Raw genomic sequence first — 18,107 nt, 5'->3', positions numbered from 1 at the left:
TGAAATTAAGGGTTAAAATAGATGTAAATACCCGACCCGAAAAACCCGAAACCGAACAGAAAATTTACGGAACCGACCCGACCTGAAAAATTTTGGAACCGTGACAGCCCTAGAGGCATCCTTGGGTAGGAGTGGGACGATCCACCGGTGCACCGATGCATCACAGTATTCACTTTGACGATCTACAGATCGATTCATCTAATTTAGTATCACAATACCTGACCGCACTTTTTTTTTAATTTCCAAAAATGTCCGGTCTTTAGAATTCGAAATTTTTAGTCCTTTAGTCTGTATCATCAAGACGTTTAAACAAACACAAATAAAGTACAAACGTCTTGCTGATACAGAATTCAAGATATAAGCGTCAAAATGGCGTCAGACACGCCGGATTATATTAAATTAACTAAATATTTCTGATTAATTTTAATATAATTGACTGTAATTTGAGTCAAGAAACTTGAATTCACAGTTCATTTGTTGAATTGGTTTATTTTCATACACTGTTATGTTCCAAATTAAATGTTCTAAAAAAATTTTCTAGTTTTATTTGGTTTTAAGTGTATCGTGATATGTATCATATCGCACCTAAGGTATCATGATATGTATCGGATCGGCTAAGTTCAGTATCGTCCCAGCCCTATCCTTGGGTAATGTAGAATGAAATTTGTTCAAATGAGGGCCCCCGGGGTAGGGTGGGGCCACAATGGGGGATCAAATTTTTACAAATGAATATATGGGAAAAAATCTTCTGCTCAAGAACAGCAAAGTCATTTGTTATATTGATATGACAGGGGTCAAAATTAACGGGAAATACTCGCTAAATGCGAATTAAAAACAGAAATTGCGAGTTAAAAGCGACCTGTGGTCGCCAACTTTTGCAAGTAAAAAAACCCAATCTTTTTCAGATTTTTTTAAAGTTTATTCCAGGGATGTGCAATTACCATTGCCTCACGCCCAGGCTACCATTTTTGGGGGGTCGGGCTAGTGATTTTATGCACAGAGGTAGCCCCTTGGGCTAGCAGAAATTAAAATTACCCATGTAATACATGAAAAGCACTACATTCACTTTTTTTGTTATCAAATTCTCAAACAGTGAAAATTTTCCAGGTAGCATGCTCCTATAGTTCATAAATCTTCATAATCTTATCCATTTTGCAGGATTACCTGACTTATTTACTTCCAAAAAGGATCGTTTTTTTTTTTTCTAATCCGAATTTCCTCCATTCCTTTGTTTCTGGTAAATGCATGCAAATATCCCATTTAATTATTTACGATCACTTAATCAACAAGAGAAAAGGTCTTTTGTGATTTTCCAAAAATATATCTAAAGAGTATTTAATGATTTAAGATGAAATTTTTATGCCCCCATATCGAAGATTCAGAGGTATATAGTTTTTGCCCTGTCCGTCCGTCTGTCTGTCTGTTTGTCCGCATAAACTTTAACATTGCCCATAACTTTTGATTGGTCGGAGCTATGGCTTTCATATTTCACGTGTGTATTCCTTGTGACAAGACCATTCTTTGGGTACCACCACATTTGACATTTTGACCTTGACCTTAGAGTTTGACCTAGTTTTACAAAATTTTACCCAACTTTAACGTTGGCCATAACTTTTGAACAGTTGGAGCTAGGGCTTTCATACTTCACCTGTGTAATCCTTGTGACAAGACCTTCCTTTAGGTACCCACAACTTTGACCCTTTGACCTTGACCTTGGAGTTTGACCTACTTTTGAAAAACTTTAACATTGGCCATAACTTTTGAACAATTGGTGCTAGGGCCTTCATACTTCACATATGTAATCCTTGTGACAATTCCTTCCTTTGAATACTAACAACTTTGACCCTTTGACCTTGACCTTGGAGTTTGACCTATTTTTGAAAAACTTTAACTTTGGCCATAATTTGTGAACCGTTGGAGCTAGGGCTTTCATATTTCACATATATAATCCTTGTGACAAGACCTTCCTTCGGATACCAACAACTTTGACCCTTTGACCTTGACCTTGGAGTTTGACCTTTTTTGTAAAACTTTAACCTTGGCCATAACTTGTGAACCGTTGGTGCTAGGGATTTCATACTTCACATATATAATCCTTGTGACAAGACCTTCCTTTGGATACCAACAATTGTAATCCATTGACCTTGACCTTGGAGTTTGACCTACTTTTGGAAAACTTAAACCTTGATCATAACTTTTGAACGATTGTTGCTTTAGCTTTCATATTTCACCAGTATATTTCTTGTGAGAAGGTCTTTCCTTAGGCACCATTAATTTTGACCTTGACCTTGATGTTTTACTTACTTTTGAAAAACTTGAACCTTTTCCATGTCTATTCAATGGTGTTGCTAGGGCTCTCATATTTCACAGGTATATTCCTCGAGACAAGACCTTACTTTGGGTACCAACATATTTGATTTGCGTTTGAGAAAGTTTAACCTTTCCTCTAAGTTGCCAAATACATCTTGTTTTTTTAATTTTCAATCATAATTGATTTATATACGATTCAATTTTTCTAGTGAGAATGAAACTCTCAATATAAAAAAAGAATGACCACAAGACCCTGACTTTTTCAATGATGAATTGTTTTTCTTTCATTGTTGGTTGCTTTTTTCCCTACATTTGAGCTAGTAACTTTTTACTTGGGGCTACTATATTCTGTGGACTAGTGCTTGAATTTTTTAATTGCACACCCCTGTATCCGGTCAGATTTCACCTTGCATAAAACTACCTTAATACTCACAAGGTGTAAATTAGTTTTCTGTGAAATCATTCAGATAATTCCTATGTTATTTAATTACTATGAGAAGAAAAAAAATGCTAGTGAAAGTTCAATATTGCTAGTTAAAAAAAAATTCCACAAGCTAAAATTTGCTAGTGGTCAAAAAAGTTAATTTCGATCCCTGATATGAAAGCATCGTCAGGTAGTTTAAAATTCAACACCCCCCTCTCCGTAAACTTTTCAATACTGAATAAATTTTTGATTTTTTTCCTAGCCAATGTGCTCAGGTGAGCAGTTAGGCCCATGGGCCTCTTGTTTTCCTAGCCACAGTGCTCAGGTGACCAATATGTGCTCTTGTTCAGGAATAGCAGTGTTTGAAATAACCATGCGCCCGAGACGCACATATTTTGCCACGGACGAACAGATTGCATGCATCAAAGCCCGGCTGGACATGTTAGAATTTGCCATAAATTAAAATTCATATATTTGATAAATATCTCTCAAATCGACTAATAGTATTGGCAGCTAACTGTAACTAGCAAATGGGTAGAATTCGACAGCCTATAGATTCGGGATGGATGTTATGGTGATCGTGCCCCATTCACATTATTACTAAAAACAAATTTATAAAAGACTTAGTAGATTTTTGGCAGGGCTGACAACTTTCACTACCAGTCAGACCTGCATGTCTAGCAAATTCTACTATGAGTTTCAAACACTGGGAATAGTCTTGTGAAAAGTTAACAGATGGATGAATGACAAACAAACTTCAAGCAGAAAAGCTCATGACACAAGTTGTGAGTTTATTGATGGCATTTTCAGAGCTACTATGGCAATTAAGATAGCTGCAATACATTTTTCTGCAGAAAAAAAAAACATTTCTGAAAATTATATGTTCCTTTGCAAATTTTAGTTTCAGAATGAAAAACATTACTTTTAATAATTTGAATATTCAAATAAACACAAGTTAAGAATTGTTGAAGGAATTTTTTTTTTAATATAAAATTAGTCTGGGATGTTTGGATCTGTTCTTTCTTGATAATCACAGCTGATATGAAATCTTGACTATGTGTCTGTATATTGAGATAATATATATTGTACAATAAAGGAAAATTGTATTCCTTCTGATTGTGGTAGATAATTAGAGTATGAACTTCACGACAATTACAAAGGAATCATAATTAAGGAAAACATTACTAGAGTAGATGTACAGTGAGAACTGTTTTCTTATTTGTAGTCTCCAGAAGTGGATGGAACTGTGCAGTTGTCCTCCTCCCCAGCTTTGGATCTCCACTACGCTGATGCCAATTCCACTTCTGTCAATGTCTTTCACAGAAGCTCCAGTCTTACAGATATTGGAGCATGGAGTGAGCACTTCATTCAAATGGGCTTACCATCATTCCAATCCAGCTACCTTTTCCTACTTCATGTATTTCTGGAAGTGATTCATGAAGCTATGAGGCTGCGTTTGGAACAGAGACCAGTCATTGATCCCTCCTTTCTCAGCATTAGACCGGTACAATTCTAAAATTAAAACAATTTACATGTAATGGTATAATACTGTAAAATAGTCCATCTTATTATCTTCCCATTTCTGTCAAAAATAGTGTTTTCTGAGATATTAAAATTGTAAGGTTTATCCATTATTATTTATTAAATATTTAGCAATACTTAGACTAGTTGATCAAATAATTGGAGGCATATCTGCCAGATTTTTGTACAGTCCCTGAAACGTTCTACTTTCCCATTTTTCCGTTCGCTCACCGTTCGTTCAGCGTGCGTTCACCGTGCGTTCACCGTTCGCTCTCCGTTCACAGTTTTGCGTTCACCGTGCGCTCGCGTTCACCGTTCACAAAGCGTTCAGCGTTCGCTCTTCGTTCCGTTCACTTTGCGTTCACCTTGCGTTCAGCGTTCACCTATCGTTCAGTTTTCACTGTCATTTGGAACTCCGAAGTGAAAGGACTTATCTTTTTGTAGGGAAGGAATTACAAGTTTTTTAATTTAATAATAACATATCGTGTTTGAAGAATCGTTATTTCATGTTGAAAAATACCTCCGATATATATTTTTATTATTCCATCTTAGTTGTTAGATTATTTATTAAATTACTCTGGAAAATAAATGTTGTTATAAGCACATTCTGTACCTATGTAGAATGATGCTGAAATGTTAAATTTAAGTAAGGGCAATGTGCAAATACTTCAAGCACTGCAACATTTTTTTGTTTTGTTAAAGACGACAAATCGTTAATGGTGATATAATTATCCAAGTCAAATAATCACGCAGCAAAATTACAAAAATATTTATTTCTAACACTTTTTTCCCCAATTACTACAGAAAATATGATAGAACTAGTTCTGAGAGTTATACATAGTACTGCGCATATCCTGTTAATTTATTATCTTTGGAGTGAATTAAATTAATAGTATGGTTGAAGGAAATATTTATTTGAAATATACTACACTGCAAAATTTCCTCTACTATAATATGTAAAGTCTATAGTTATAGAGAAAAAATTCTTTCTTCACCGTGACTTTATAGGTTTGCCATTCGATATGATTAATACCCCCCCCCAATTTCCCCCCTAGATTGGTTACATAGTCAGTACTGTATTTCCAGAATATTTTAATTAACATTTTTTAAAAAAATGTAAGGTCTTTTTTAGAACAAAAATTTCAGTCTCAAAACAAACATGCATCTAAAAAAGTCACAAAACAATAGTAGTTCAAAATGTACACGTGTCGGCGGTGGTATTTGAAATTGGCGGAGAGTATGTTTCAAATTCAAGTGTTAATGCCCAATGTATTTTATTCATTTATTATTCAAATGTTGGGATCAAATCCAGAAATGATAAAAATAAATGTTATAACTTGTTGGAAATACTCGCACTTCGTCTTCGATGTGACGAAACTTTCACACCTGCACAGTGTCAAATGATTTTGATTGACAAGACAAGCACGTGGACTTCGTGTGAACTTGAAGCAGGAAAATAAAAACGAGTATGACTGTCAAACAAATGGATATGATTGTTGATAAAAAAAAAAGTTACTTTCACTGTCTGATATATTTAGAAAAAAAATAAGAGTTTTTGTTTGATATAGGTACAAACATTTAGTGAAGCCTGAAAGGAGGGGGGGGGGGGCTAAAACGGAATAATTCTCTCTCTCTCTCTCTCTCTCTCTCTCATTTGTCTGTTTAATAAAAACTATAACAGCATATTACTTAAATATCAAGTTCTGAAAATTGAATTTATAACAAATAATATGAATATGTATCTTTGTATTATCTTGTCCGAGTATAACCACGGCCATCTACATATACATGTAGAAGTCTGCTCAATAAATCATCATGAAAAACAGAAATGACACATAATATATTATTGTATTAAAAATTTAAAATATGAGCGTATAAATGCAAAACGTCCACTGACCTTTGTAATTATATTTTTTTTCATTACTTTACACGAAATCGCCCTGACACGGAGATATATGAATGGATGTTACAACCGCTTTAATTCATTCTATAAGTCAGAAGTTTTCTCTGATTTGTTTATACTTCAGCGTTCGGCAACAATTGCAATGTTTTAATGCAATAAAAATCGTGTGATTAAAAACTTAATGTGCATGCATCGTCTTTCTTAGCACAATTTTGGAGAAATTTATTTTATTGACTTATTTATTCATTCATTTATTGGTTTACTTATTTATTTATTTATTTATTTATTTATTTTTTTTGCACTGACATTATAAAACAATAAAATAGTTTCAATGCAAGGAAAAGATCAGAGGCATTCCGAATATATCGTTCATCTTGCGTTCACCGTTCGTTCACCGTTCACTTTGCGTTCGCGTTTGCGCTCCGTTCGCGTTCTGCGTTCGCTCACCGTTCAGCGTTCACACATCGTTCACCAAGTTGCGTTCAGCGTTCACACATCGTTCACTCACCGTTCGCTCTGCGTTCGTTCACCGTTTGTTCAGCGTTCGCTCACCGTTCAAGTGGGAAAGTAGAACGTTTCAGGGACTGTAGATGTACCTTTTTTCCATGAGGGACATATTTATGTTAACTTGGCTGACACAAAAAATCCACAGAAATTCATCCCTGAGGACGAAAGGCTCAGAAGCATAACATATTCATTGCTAAATAATAAATGCAAGGATCATGTCAGTTTGCATTTATGCAGAGTTCTAATGAATAAATTTATTTGATTGACTAATTAATTTATTAATTTAATGCAACTTAAATATGAATAGATACAGTACAGGCCTAGAGTTTTCCCTGAAAAACATGGGGCCCCATGGACCGCAAGTCCATGCTTTTGCGTGGACCTCGATCAATGTCGGCATCTTTGAAGTTAGGGTGCCTGCGCACCGTGTAACACGTTGTGTACGCGCAGTGTATCACAGTGTTCCAGTAAAATTTCACGCAGAATTTAGATAGTAATAAAACCTTTTCATTGTCTTTGTTTAATCAATATTATCAGTTTCCTTTGAAATATTTTTTTCCACTTTTTTCATAAATATTAGTACTTCATTATCGATATATAGATGTTTGAACAAATGAGATGCCCTAAAATCTAAGATTCACGTGCTTGTACCCGGCACTGAAAAGACGGAGTCTTCAAATGTGTACGCACATCCATGCAAGTCGCGTTTCAAAACCTAGTTATATGAGAGAGAAAAATATGTTCAATAGACTATTATATTGCTAAGAAGAAATAGTGATTACACTTCGGTAATTTTATCTGGTTGTCTTTTATTTCGATTATAACTGTGTTCATTTTAATTACAGTCATTTTCATAAAAAAAGATTTTTTGGCCATACGTATGCATTCATATGTCATATTTATCAGATGCATGGCTTATTTTATAAATCATTTCTACATAAAGAGAATTTAAAAAAAGAAAAAGAAAATGTGTATCTAACATAAAATTAAAAACGAGTCAGATACACGCACATAAACTCTCTGATAATTTAAGGATTATTGCAATCTGTAATCTTGTAAATTATGGAGGTTAATATCACACCCACACACACCCCCACACATAAAGTCAATTTTTGTAACTCAAATATGCTGTTCAACTACTGTACATATATTACCTTATTCTGAAATTATGTAATGAAAAATGTGTCGAACGGTTTAAAAAAATTTTTTAAAAAAATCAATTAGCGAATGTAGAGCAGGGATGTACATGTATAGAATAAAACTTTTCTTATGGTCAAAATCTTTGTAAAGTAATTATCATTGTTTTAGAGGGGAAAAAATTATGTAGTTAATAAAATCACGGCCTCTTTCAGACTAACTTGTTTTTACTAACCCCCCCTTCTAAATTAATCGAGAGTTTCTAGATTTTTTAATATTTGTTACGTTATTGTGAAATGAACAACCATAACCTAACAGGTTACATGTTTATATGTGTCTGAAAAAGGACAATTTACAAAGTAAGTTTGTAATCAAGTCAAAGTACACGTGTGGTGGCGTAACCCTTTAGATGAATTTGGCTGAAAGTCAGTTGAATGTGTTATACACTCGATGTGATTAAGGACGAAAGAAATTGAAAGATGTGATAAACACACAGCGCCCCTGGCCCTCCGACTGTGTCCGAATATATTTTTAGCTCACCTCGACGAAGTCGAGATGAGCTTATGCTATACCCCCGGCGTCGGCGTCGGTGTCGGCGTCGGCGTTAGCGTCGGCGTCCCAGGTTAAAGTTTTAGGAGCAAGTCCCATTCCCAAGTAACTATAAGCCCTACCTTGACCAAACTTGCATGGATGATGCATCTAGGGATGGACACTACCAAACTTGCTTCGGATGCTGGATCTGACCTAGATTTTCCAGATGAGTGACCAGGTTAAAGTTTTAGGAGCAGGTCCATTCCTTAGTAACTATAAGCCCTACCTGGATCAAACTTGCATTGATGATGCATCTAGGGATGGACACTACCACATTTGCTTCGGATGCTGGATCTGACCTAGATTTTCCGGATGAGTGACCAGGTTAAAGTTTTAGGAGCAGGTCCATTCCCAAGTAACTATAAGCCCTACCTTGACCAAACTTGCATGGATGATGCATCTAGGGATGGACACTACCACACTTGCTTCGGATGCTGGATCTGACCTAGATTTTCCAGATGAGTGACCAGGTTAAAGTTTTAGGAGCAGGTCCATTCCCAAGTAACTATAAGCCCTACCTTGACCAAACTTGCATGGATGATGCATCTAGGGATGGACATGGCCACACTTACTTCGGATGCTGGATCTGACCTAGATTTTCCAGATGAGTGACCAGGTTAAAGTTTTAGGAGCAGGTCCATTCCCAAGTAACTATAAGCCCTACCTTGACCAAACTTGCATGGATGATGCATCTAGGGATGGACACTACAACACTTGCTTCGGATGCTGGATCTGACCTAGATTTTCCAGATGAGTGACCAGGTTAAAGTTTTAGGAGCAGGTCCATTCCCAAGTTACTATAAACCCTACCCGGACCAAACTTGCATGGATGATGCATCCAGGGATGGACACTACCACACTTGTTCAGATGCTGGATCTGATCTAGATTTTCCACATGTGAGACCAGGTTTAGATTTAGGAGTAGTCTCATTCCCAAGTAACTATAAGCCCTACCTGGACCAAACTTTCATGGATGATGCATCTAGGGATGTACACTAACCAACCTGCTTCGAATGCTGGATCTGACCTAGATTTTCCACATGAGTGAATTTTAGCCATATTTTAACCAAATTAGCATGGATGATGTATCTAGGGATGGACACTTCCAGACTTGCCTTGGATTCTGAATCTGATGTACATTTTCCAGAAGAGTGACCAGGGTAATTTTTTTGGAGTAGCTATATAATATTATGGCCTGTTATGATTAAACTTGCATAGATGGTGCATCTAAGGATGAAAACTTCCAGACTTGCTTTGGATGTTGGAACGGACCAAAATTTTCTTGATTACTAAACAGGTCAAAAGTTTTTTGAGCAGGTCTATAATTAAATCAAACTTGCATGGATATTGATCTTGGGATGTACCCTAACTAGAAAAAAAATATGATGTGAAATTTGCCTTACATGTAGATAACATTCGTCGAGGTGAGCTTCGTAATCTTTGATTACCTATGTTTTAAGAAAGGTGTGAACTTGGAACTGACCATATGAATGTTTCAAATCACAAGACTATCAGACTCTCTGGGCCATCTAGCGTCGTGCCATTTTGATTGACAGGTATAGCACGAAGATTTCATGTGTAACGAACAAATTGACTGTACACATGTTGCAACTGGGTTGGCTATGAATCAATGTTAGGAATTTTAAAAGTATTATAGAATGATTAATTGTGACTTTGGTAATTTAAATAAAATGAAGAATTGTTTTTTTTTTTTTTTTTTTACAGACTTATGTGAAAGGGGGAATTTAAGAATCTCTCTCTCTTTCTCTCTCTCTGACATTGTTTCTACACACACTTTTCAATTAAAGAAAAACCTATAAAAAAACTTACACTGAATGGATTTTAAAAAATAAATACTAGTTTATAGAAAGAAAAAAAATGTCTGTTACGATAAATAAGCTTCGACATTATTAAATGAAGAGTTAATTAAAATGATTTTTTTTTTTTTACAGATTTATGCGAAAGGGGGTTAAGAGCATCCCTCCCTCCTTTCTCTCTCTCTCTGACATTGTTTCTTTACATAATTAAGGGAAAAAACGTATTAAATACTTACACTGAAAGGATTTTTAAAACATAATTTATACTTACTAGTTTATGTAAAGAATTTATTCTGTTAAGAGAAATACCCACATTATTGTACATAGGAATTTTGCATTTTTGCTTTCGATTCTCGCTTATAAATTCAGAATCATATAAGATTAACAAAATGAATGTGCTTTACAGTTACTCTGGATTATAAATGCTTGGATTGTATACTAAAATGAATACAGCTCGGATCGTATACCATATGTAACACAAATGCAGCACGATCGATGGTTCATGCTATTTCTTCGTTACGTGGGATTAAATTCTTCAGACATTAAAAATTTCAATCCAAGGAATAGTTTTAAAAAGTAACTAAATAACTTGATGAAATGTAAACTTCTGGGTGCACGATAAATTCAACTCCATTTAATTTTTCTGTTACTACTGATATTTAATCCTACTATATGTATCATTAGTACGATTCAGAGCACAAGTCAATGTCTTCTTGATTAGAAAATGATAATTATACACATAGATCAATGTGATAATTGTTTTAAAATCATAAAATATTTCATCAGAAACAAATCATTTTTCTCTGTAATTTTCTGGACACGGTGCGGCACGGAGGGGATTTTCTGGACATGGTGCGACACGGGAAGCATTAGCTGGAGTTTTTCTAGACACGGTGCGGCACGGTGTGCCTACCTGTGTATTTCAAATCCACACACACCGTGCTATACCGTGTACACGGTGTAACACAGAGCATTTCACTCAGTGTGTTTTCCACCGTGCGACGGGGAAAACTTGTGGCCTTACTGTATAATCGGTATGATTTCTTCTTCAATGAATAATAATTGCCTTAAAACTGTATACCTTACCAGCATCTCGGGATAGCTACTTTTGATGATATAAAAAAAACTGAAGTAAAGGCAAACAAACTACCCACCTGTGTTATAGGTGATGACAATTGGTAGACATCAACTTTTTAAACAAACTTAAGGATTTGAACACTAATTGGCATTCAACATTAAATTGTTTAAAAACTATAAAACGGTACACACAATGAAACATATGTAGGAATAAAATGGATGGATGATGAATGTTATGCTTCATAAAACTGGAAAAAATAGAAATGCACACAATTCAAGAAAATCTAATATTTACTGCTTACAGAGAACTATGAAAGTAGTGCTTGTAGATGAAAGCATTTAATGATATGGTTGTTGGTCATAAAATGGAGGCACAATAACACTACTGCATTTCACAATTTTCTGCAAAGTTTGTTACCTGCTGACTAAACAGAAAATGCAAATCCATGGAAATAAATACATCTAGAGTATTACCCCATCCATCATAATATAGCCAAATTCGAGGGTACTGATTTTTTTTACTGATTTAAGGTATGTCACTCGTGAAATTTGTTATATCAAGGATTTTTTGAGAAGTATATTTTGGATAAGTACTCATATAGTATGACTCAAAATCGCTGAGAAAATGGGGGGTCAGTGTGCATCTAACTGAGCTACGGTACAATTAAGTTGACCTCTTTGCACTTAAATTGTAACTCTTTGGTTAATCACTTTAACCGTTATCATATTTTATCAGATGTAACCATGACAATAAACATAAGCTTATTTTACGTAAAATAGTTTGAATAATATTTATCATTGAACAAATCATGCAAATTAAAACGCGTAAATTATTGTGTGACCTTTTTGCACTAAAAAAGTCTCATATTTGGGGTATTAAAAATCTAAATAGGCAATATAATATTTTCTTGTATCAAACTTTTTACGACTTAAGTGTTGATTGGTCAAAAGTATCGAGTAGTTTAAAATAATGAAAGAAAAAGTTGGGGTCAGTGATGTAAATTTTGAAATATTGGTCAAAATATGCGATTTTCTGGCAAAAAACTGTGTAAATTTTATCTCGATTTCCTTAATATATCTTCATTTCTTGGCAAAGTTTGCTGAGCGAATGTGTAAATTTTGTTATAAAAAATAAAATGAGACCTATATTTAATATTCCAGGCATATCATAACGGAAAATATTCTCTGAGTAAAAGTATGTGAGGCTAAAGTTCCAAGATATTGAATTTAATAAATGTGTAGATTTGCAGAATTTTCTGCTAAATATCCTTCCAACACAAGAAATAGTCCCTTATAAATCTTGCTTCTTTATGAATTTTTGAGCAGGTTTTTAATTGAATGTTGAACATTTTACATTGTTTAATTTAAATATGTTATAAAGATTGAATTGTAATAAATAGTTTTTAAGTAAGAGGTTCTGACTGAAATTTTCTAAAAGGCTGACGAGTGACATACCTTAAAGAAGTAAATATGGTCAATGGCTCATTTTAGCCCCAAATTCAATATAAGCTTTTTAGATTTGATGATTTAGAGTTTAAGACAATTAAGGCCAGTTCCTGTTTTTATTATGGATTTCTATGCTGGATGCATTGTACATTCATTGGAGGATGGAAAAGTCTTGGGTATTATCAGAATTATAATAATCAATTGATACAGGAATTCAATTTTGTTAAAATTTGGTTGTGCTTTATTTTTCTAAATGCAACTTATTATTTAGTATTATTTAATCATTACCATATAGAAATTATAAGCTATCTCATCCATTTTAATTGACTCCTCTGTTGCTTTAATCGTAGTAAGATTATAACACAAAAAGCCACTACTAAAGAGATAATTAGAAATTAAAATAAAAAGTCCTAGCATAGACTGTAGCTATTTCCACTGTTGATTATAATTCTCAGTCTCAGAATGATTTTGAATCATGCTAATAAACAACATAAACTGCCATTTCAAAATGTGTTCTGTCAACATGGTCAAATTAAATCATTCAAGTGACTTGCACATATTTTGTTGATTTTTAATAAAAACAATAATCTTTGAAACATCTTTATTTGAATCAAATGTATTTACATCAGAACATCAAAATGTGTGCCATAATTGTTGAACAGCATTTTCACTGAACATCTTTGATACCACCAGTAAGGCACATGGACCTTAATTCTGTTAGCCTGCAGGCAGTTGATGGACTTTATAATGGGGTCAACTTTATAAATATTGTGTAAGGCTTTGCAGCAATCAAATATATATATATATATATATATATATATATATATATATATATATATATATATATGTATATATATATGTATGTATAGATTCTTATAGGGCTGGGTATTGGCTAGAGATTTCATATTGCAATATACTGTCACAGTGGTATTTATGTTCCCATAAAGAAGTTTGGGAACATATTGTTTTTACTTTCTTTTTTCAAAATTTCTTCTCCGGTACTTTTTTGTCCACAAGTGTTCTTAGAAACTACTCATTTGATTGACATGAAACCTTTTTAGGGTTAACTTGATGTGTAAATGTGCGGAATGAAGGTAATTTCGCTGGCACATGCATGCACGGAGTGAAATGACTTATACATTTGAAACAGCTTTAACCTTCTTATTTTTTTATGATATGCTTTGAACCTTATTATACCCCACGCAACAAGTTGCGTGAGGTATAATGTTTTTGACCCGTCTGTCAGTCAGTCAGTGTGTCAGTCAGTCAGTCCTGTTTTTTTGTCAGCGCAACTCCTCATAAACCGCTGCACAGAATTTCGTCAAACTTTGCAAATATTTAGCACACAATGTGTAGATGTGCATATTACCAGGAAATTCCGATTCCTTTATTTTTTTCTGGATATTTTGGCACTTTTCAACATAGATTTTTGGCCATATCTTGAATATAAAGATGAACAGTTTGTCAGCGCAACTCCTCATAAGCTGCTGCACAGAATTTCGTCAAACTTTGCAGATATATAGCACACAATGTGTAGATGTGCATATTACCAGGAAATTCCGATTCCTTCATTTTTTCTGGGAATTTCGGCACTTTTCAACTTAGATTTTTGGCCATATCTTGAATAAAGAGATGAACAGTTTGTCAGCACAACTTCTCTTAAACCGCTGCACAGAATTTGGTCAAACTTTGCAGATATTTAGTACACACTAGATGTGCATATTACCAGGAAATTCCGATTCCGTTATTTTTCTGGGAATTTCGGGAATTTTCAACTTAGATATTTGGCCATATCTTGAATATAGAGATGAACAGTTTGTTAGTGCAACTTTGCAGATGTTTAGTACACAGTGTGTAGATGTGCATATTACCAGGAAATTCTGATTCCATTATTTTTGCCTTAAGAGTTTTTCCTATTATTGAAGAAACTTTCCAGCTAGGTAATAAGGAAATTTTATGTGAAATATTTTATGACCTTAAAAGACCCCTATTGATTTTGAGATCAAAATATTAATGATTTAACACACAATATCTTGGATAGTCCCCCCCCCCCCCCCCAAATTGGTGCTTTGCCTTAAATAATTTTATAAGTACAGTATATAAACAAATTCATATGACTACATCATAATTTTGTTTCCATCAATTATTTAAATGTGTAAATTGTCATGTGTTGAACATGGACTTACACTCATTAAACTTCAGAAACTTCAGCCCAATTAAATTTATAACATACAAAGATTTGAATGTCCTTTTTTGCAATAAGTTTTGATGTGATGATTTTTTTGCAAGTAATGCCCCTTTTTGAATTATACTGTGTATTTAAAATGCACCGTGCCATTCATTACGTGTTGCATTGTCGAGTTTTGGGGGAGCATGGGGTATGTGAGCTTGCTCACTTTTTCTTTCATTATATATAGTTATCATATATAAGTGGTGCAGACAAGATGAGGTGGTTGAATTAGCAAGAAAGCACACGCATGCAGGTGTGCTTTGCTCTAATTGGCCGACACAAAAAAATCTCAATAATCTTTTATTTTGACAAAATACTTTGAAATTTGAAATCTAGTTATACACAAGGAGGTTCTACATTATGATATGTATGAGATCTCATGAAAAGCGCATGCACGTATGCTGTGATTTGATTGCCTTAAACTTTAAATGGCTGTGACTCTCTTAGTTTTCAACAAAACAGGTTGAAATTTAGAATATAGATAGGTATAATGGGTTCCTACTTTGTGCTACTATCAAAATTGAATGCAAGAACACACATGCACATATACTAGATTCTGATTGGCTAATACTTGTATGGCTGTATCTTTCACAGTTTTCAATGAAAATGTTTGAGATTTCTTACATAGGTATCTATTGTGAGTCTCTTTACGAGGAAGATGTGAAATATCTATAAAAAAAAAAACAAAACCAAAAAAAACAAGGGCATGCATGTGCCATGAAATCTGATTGGCTAATACTCAAAGGACTGTACTGGTGATGTTTTTCAATTAAATACTTCTGAAAATAAAGTATAGATTTATAACACAAAAGGATTGCCTAATTAAATGAAGTTTGTAGGGAATTGGACCCATAAGGGAATGGGGGAGTGTATGGGGAACATCTGTAACAGTTCCCGTTACAATTAGCACTTGAGAAGAAGATTTTGTATTTCAATATGTTCAATGAAATTAAGAAAGGTATTTTTTATTATACATGTATTAACTTCCATTTATTAGGAAAATAAAAACAAAAACAGAAACATGCAGAATAAATATAACTATGATAAATAACCAAGAAAAAATAAATTGTTGATTTAATTACAGTTATGCACAGAAATGCACTCACTGCAACAGCTTTTGCTTTAAGAATTGTTTGGCATGATTGCCAAGGTTTCTGACAACGTATACTGTATATTTTATCATAGAAATAGGAGTCAAAGCATTTTGACTGTATATCAGTACGACAAAAATTTATTGCAACATGATGTTTTTTGTCATTGTATCGAAATATACAGGAATATCGGTATTATTGCCCAACCCTAGATTCTTATCAAGAGTACTGTAATAGGACCACACTTAATCATATTGATATGCATGCAAGCGTTCCCAAACCCTGTGGAATGCAAATGGAGCCTTACAGTTAAAGTAGAGGTTAATTTGGGGATCAGATATATGTATAATAGAACAAATCTTTAATCAAAAATCTACATTTAGTGACACTGATATTCAGCATCCCCATGTTGTGTGAATCATCCCCTTGGAGCTAGGATATGTGGTCAAATATTTTCATCTGCCTCTGAAGAACAGCAGGTCCAGGGTGACTTAGATGTGCATTTTGGCCTATGGGCCTCTTGTTTTTAAAGGAATCTTAAAGAGAAATGTCTTACGGAAATATTGCATAATAAATTCTGGCTAGGGATCTTTTTATTACAGATATATTCATTTCCTTTTTTTCTTTAGCTTTTGAGAGAATGCAAGGAAGTACTTCGAGGTGCAGTGATTGTTAAACAGTATTTTCAGACGATGGTAGACGATGTCTCCTCAGAGGGGGAGACCAATATCATGAAAGATTTAGGAGAATTTGATGATGATGTCAGAAAAATGTTAGATGTAAGTAAAAACTATGTGGTAATTCTGTCTATAAAGTAAATGCATTTACTCTTAGCTCTTCTGAGCCAAAGGCTCAGAAAGCCAATGCTATGGCCATTTGTGCAGTATGCGTAAACTTTTTAGAATATGGGTGATATCTCAAAAACCCCTGGGCCAATTTTTGTCAAATTTGTCACAGAGTACCCTTGGCCCAATGGCTCTTGTTTATACTAAAACTAGGGATATGACTCTTAAACAAGGGGAGATAATTAGGAAAATAAAAACAAAAGTATTGGTTGATAAAAAATCTTCTTCTCAAGAACCACTGGGCAGATTATCAATAAACTTACACACACGAGGATATGTTGTAGATTAAAAAATTTAAACAAGGCATCACCCTGGGGCAAAGTGTGTGATCTCAAGGTCACTTCAATGTTGACGGAAAAATTATGTTTTATTAAATCTTTGATATTTTGCTTACTATAAGGACTAGGATCATAAAATCTTGTCAATTGATGCATCTGAAGACCTCATCTCAAGGTGACTCAAAAGTAGGTCAGGATGACCTTCTTTTTGAATTTTGCATGTATAAATTTTCAGTTTGATTTTGATGCATATCTTGGACATTTTGAAGCCTATGATCCTCAAATCTTGTAAGTTTATGCATTATGAGGCCAAAAAGTAGATCAACATGAACTAATTTTTTAATCTTATAGCTAAACATTTTCAAAGCATCAAAGGTCATTATTTTGGATACTGAGAGGTTTAGAATGTTAAAACCTTGTAAGTTGATGCATCTTGGTGCTTTGAAACATATTTATCAAAAAGTAGGTCACAGTGACCTACTTAGAATTTTGCAGGCTTTCATTCTATGATAGTTTTAGAGGCATATTTTGGACACTTTGAGCAATCATCAAAACCTTGTTAGTTGATGCATCCTAAGTCCTCAAAGTATTTCAAGGAAAAAGTAGGTCACTGATCTACTTTTTGAACTTTATGGTTATATTTTAATGTTTCAGATACTAATTGGCTTAGAATCATCAAACTTTGTCAGTTGATGCATCTTGGGTTCTCGGAGTATGTCAACTAAAAAGTAGGTCACTGTGACCTACTTTTGAATTTTTAGGGCTCTATTTACCGTATTTTCACGTGTAAAGGCCACACTCTTGTAATAGACATACCCCCAAAGTTGGGGGGGGGGGGAAATCCTGAGAAAAACGCAGTTCCTATAGATAAAATGCACCCCCAAAAATGCAATTATGGATGTATCTCTTAATTTCACAGCACAACTAATT

At 34.2% G+C, this 18,107-nt stretch overlaps 1 protein-coding gene across 1 annotated transcript in view; it reads left to right on the top strand.

Moving 5' to 3' along the window:
* The window catches only part of LOC133176376 (mitogen-activated protein kinase kinase kinase 4-like), a 204,342-nt gene that overhangs the window by 13,691 nt on the left and 172,544 nt on the right, over nt 1-18,107 (top strand). The window contains exons 3-4 of the mRNA XM_061311501.1: nt 3,960-4,238; nt 16,684-16,833. Of these exons, the coding sequence (XP_061167485.1) occupies nt 3,960-4,238; nt 16,684-16,833 (429 nt within the window). The remainder of the gene's footprint in view (nt 1-3,959; nt 4,239-16,683; nt 16,834-18,107) is intronic.

The sequence above is a fragment of the Saccostrea echinata genome, unplaced genomic scaffold (genome assembly GCF_033153115.1).
Source record: "Saccostrea echinata isolate AGI-Se365-2 ecotype Australia unplaced genomic scaffold, CSIRO_AGI_Sech_v1 ptg000075l, whole genome shotgun sequence".
Lineage (NCBI taxonomy): Eukaryota > Metazoa > Mollusca > Bivalvia > Ostreida > Ostreidae > Saccostrea > Saccostrea echinata.
This window is presented reverse-complemented; position numbering and strand designations above follow the sequence as displayed.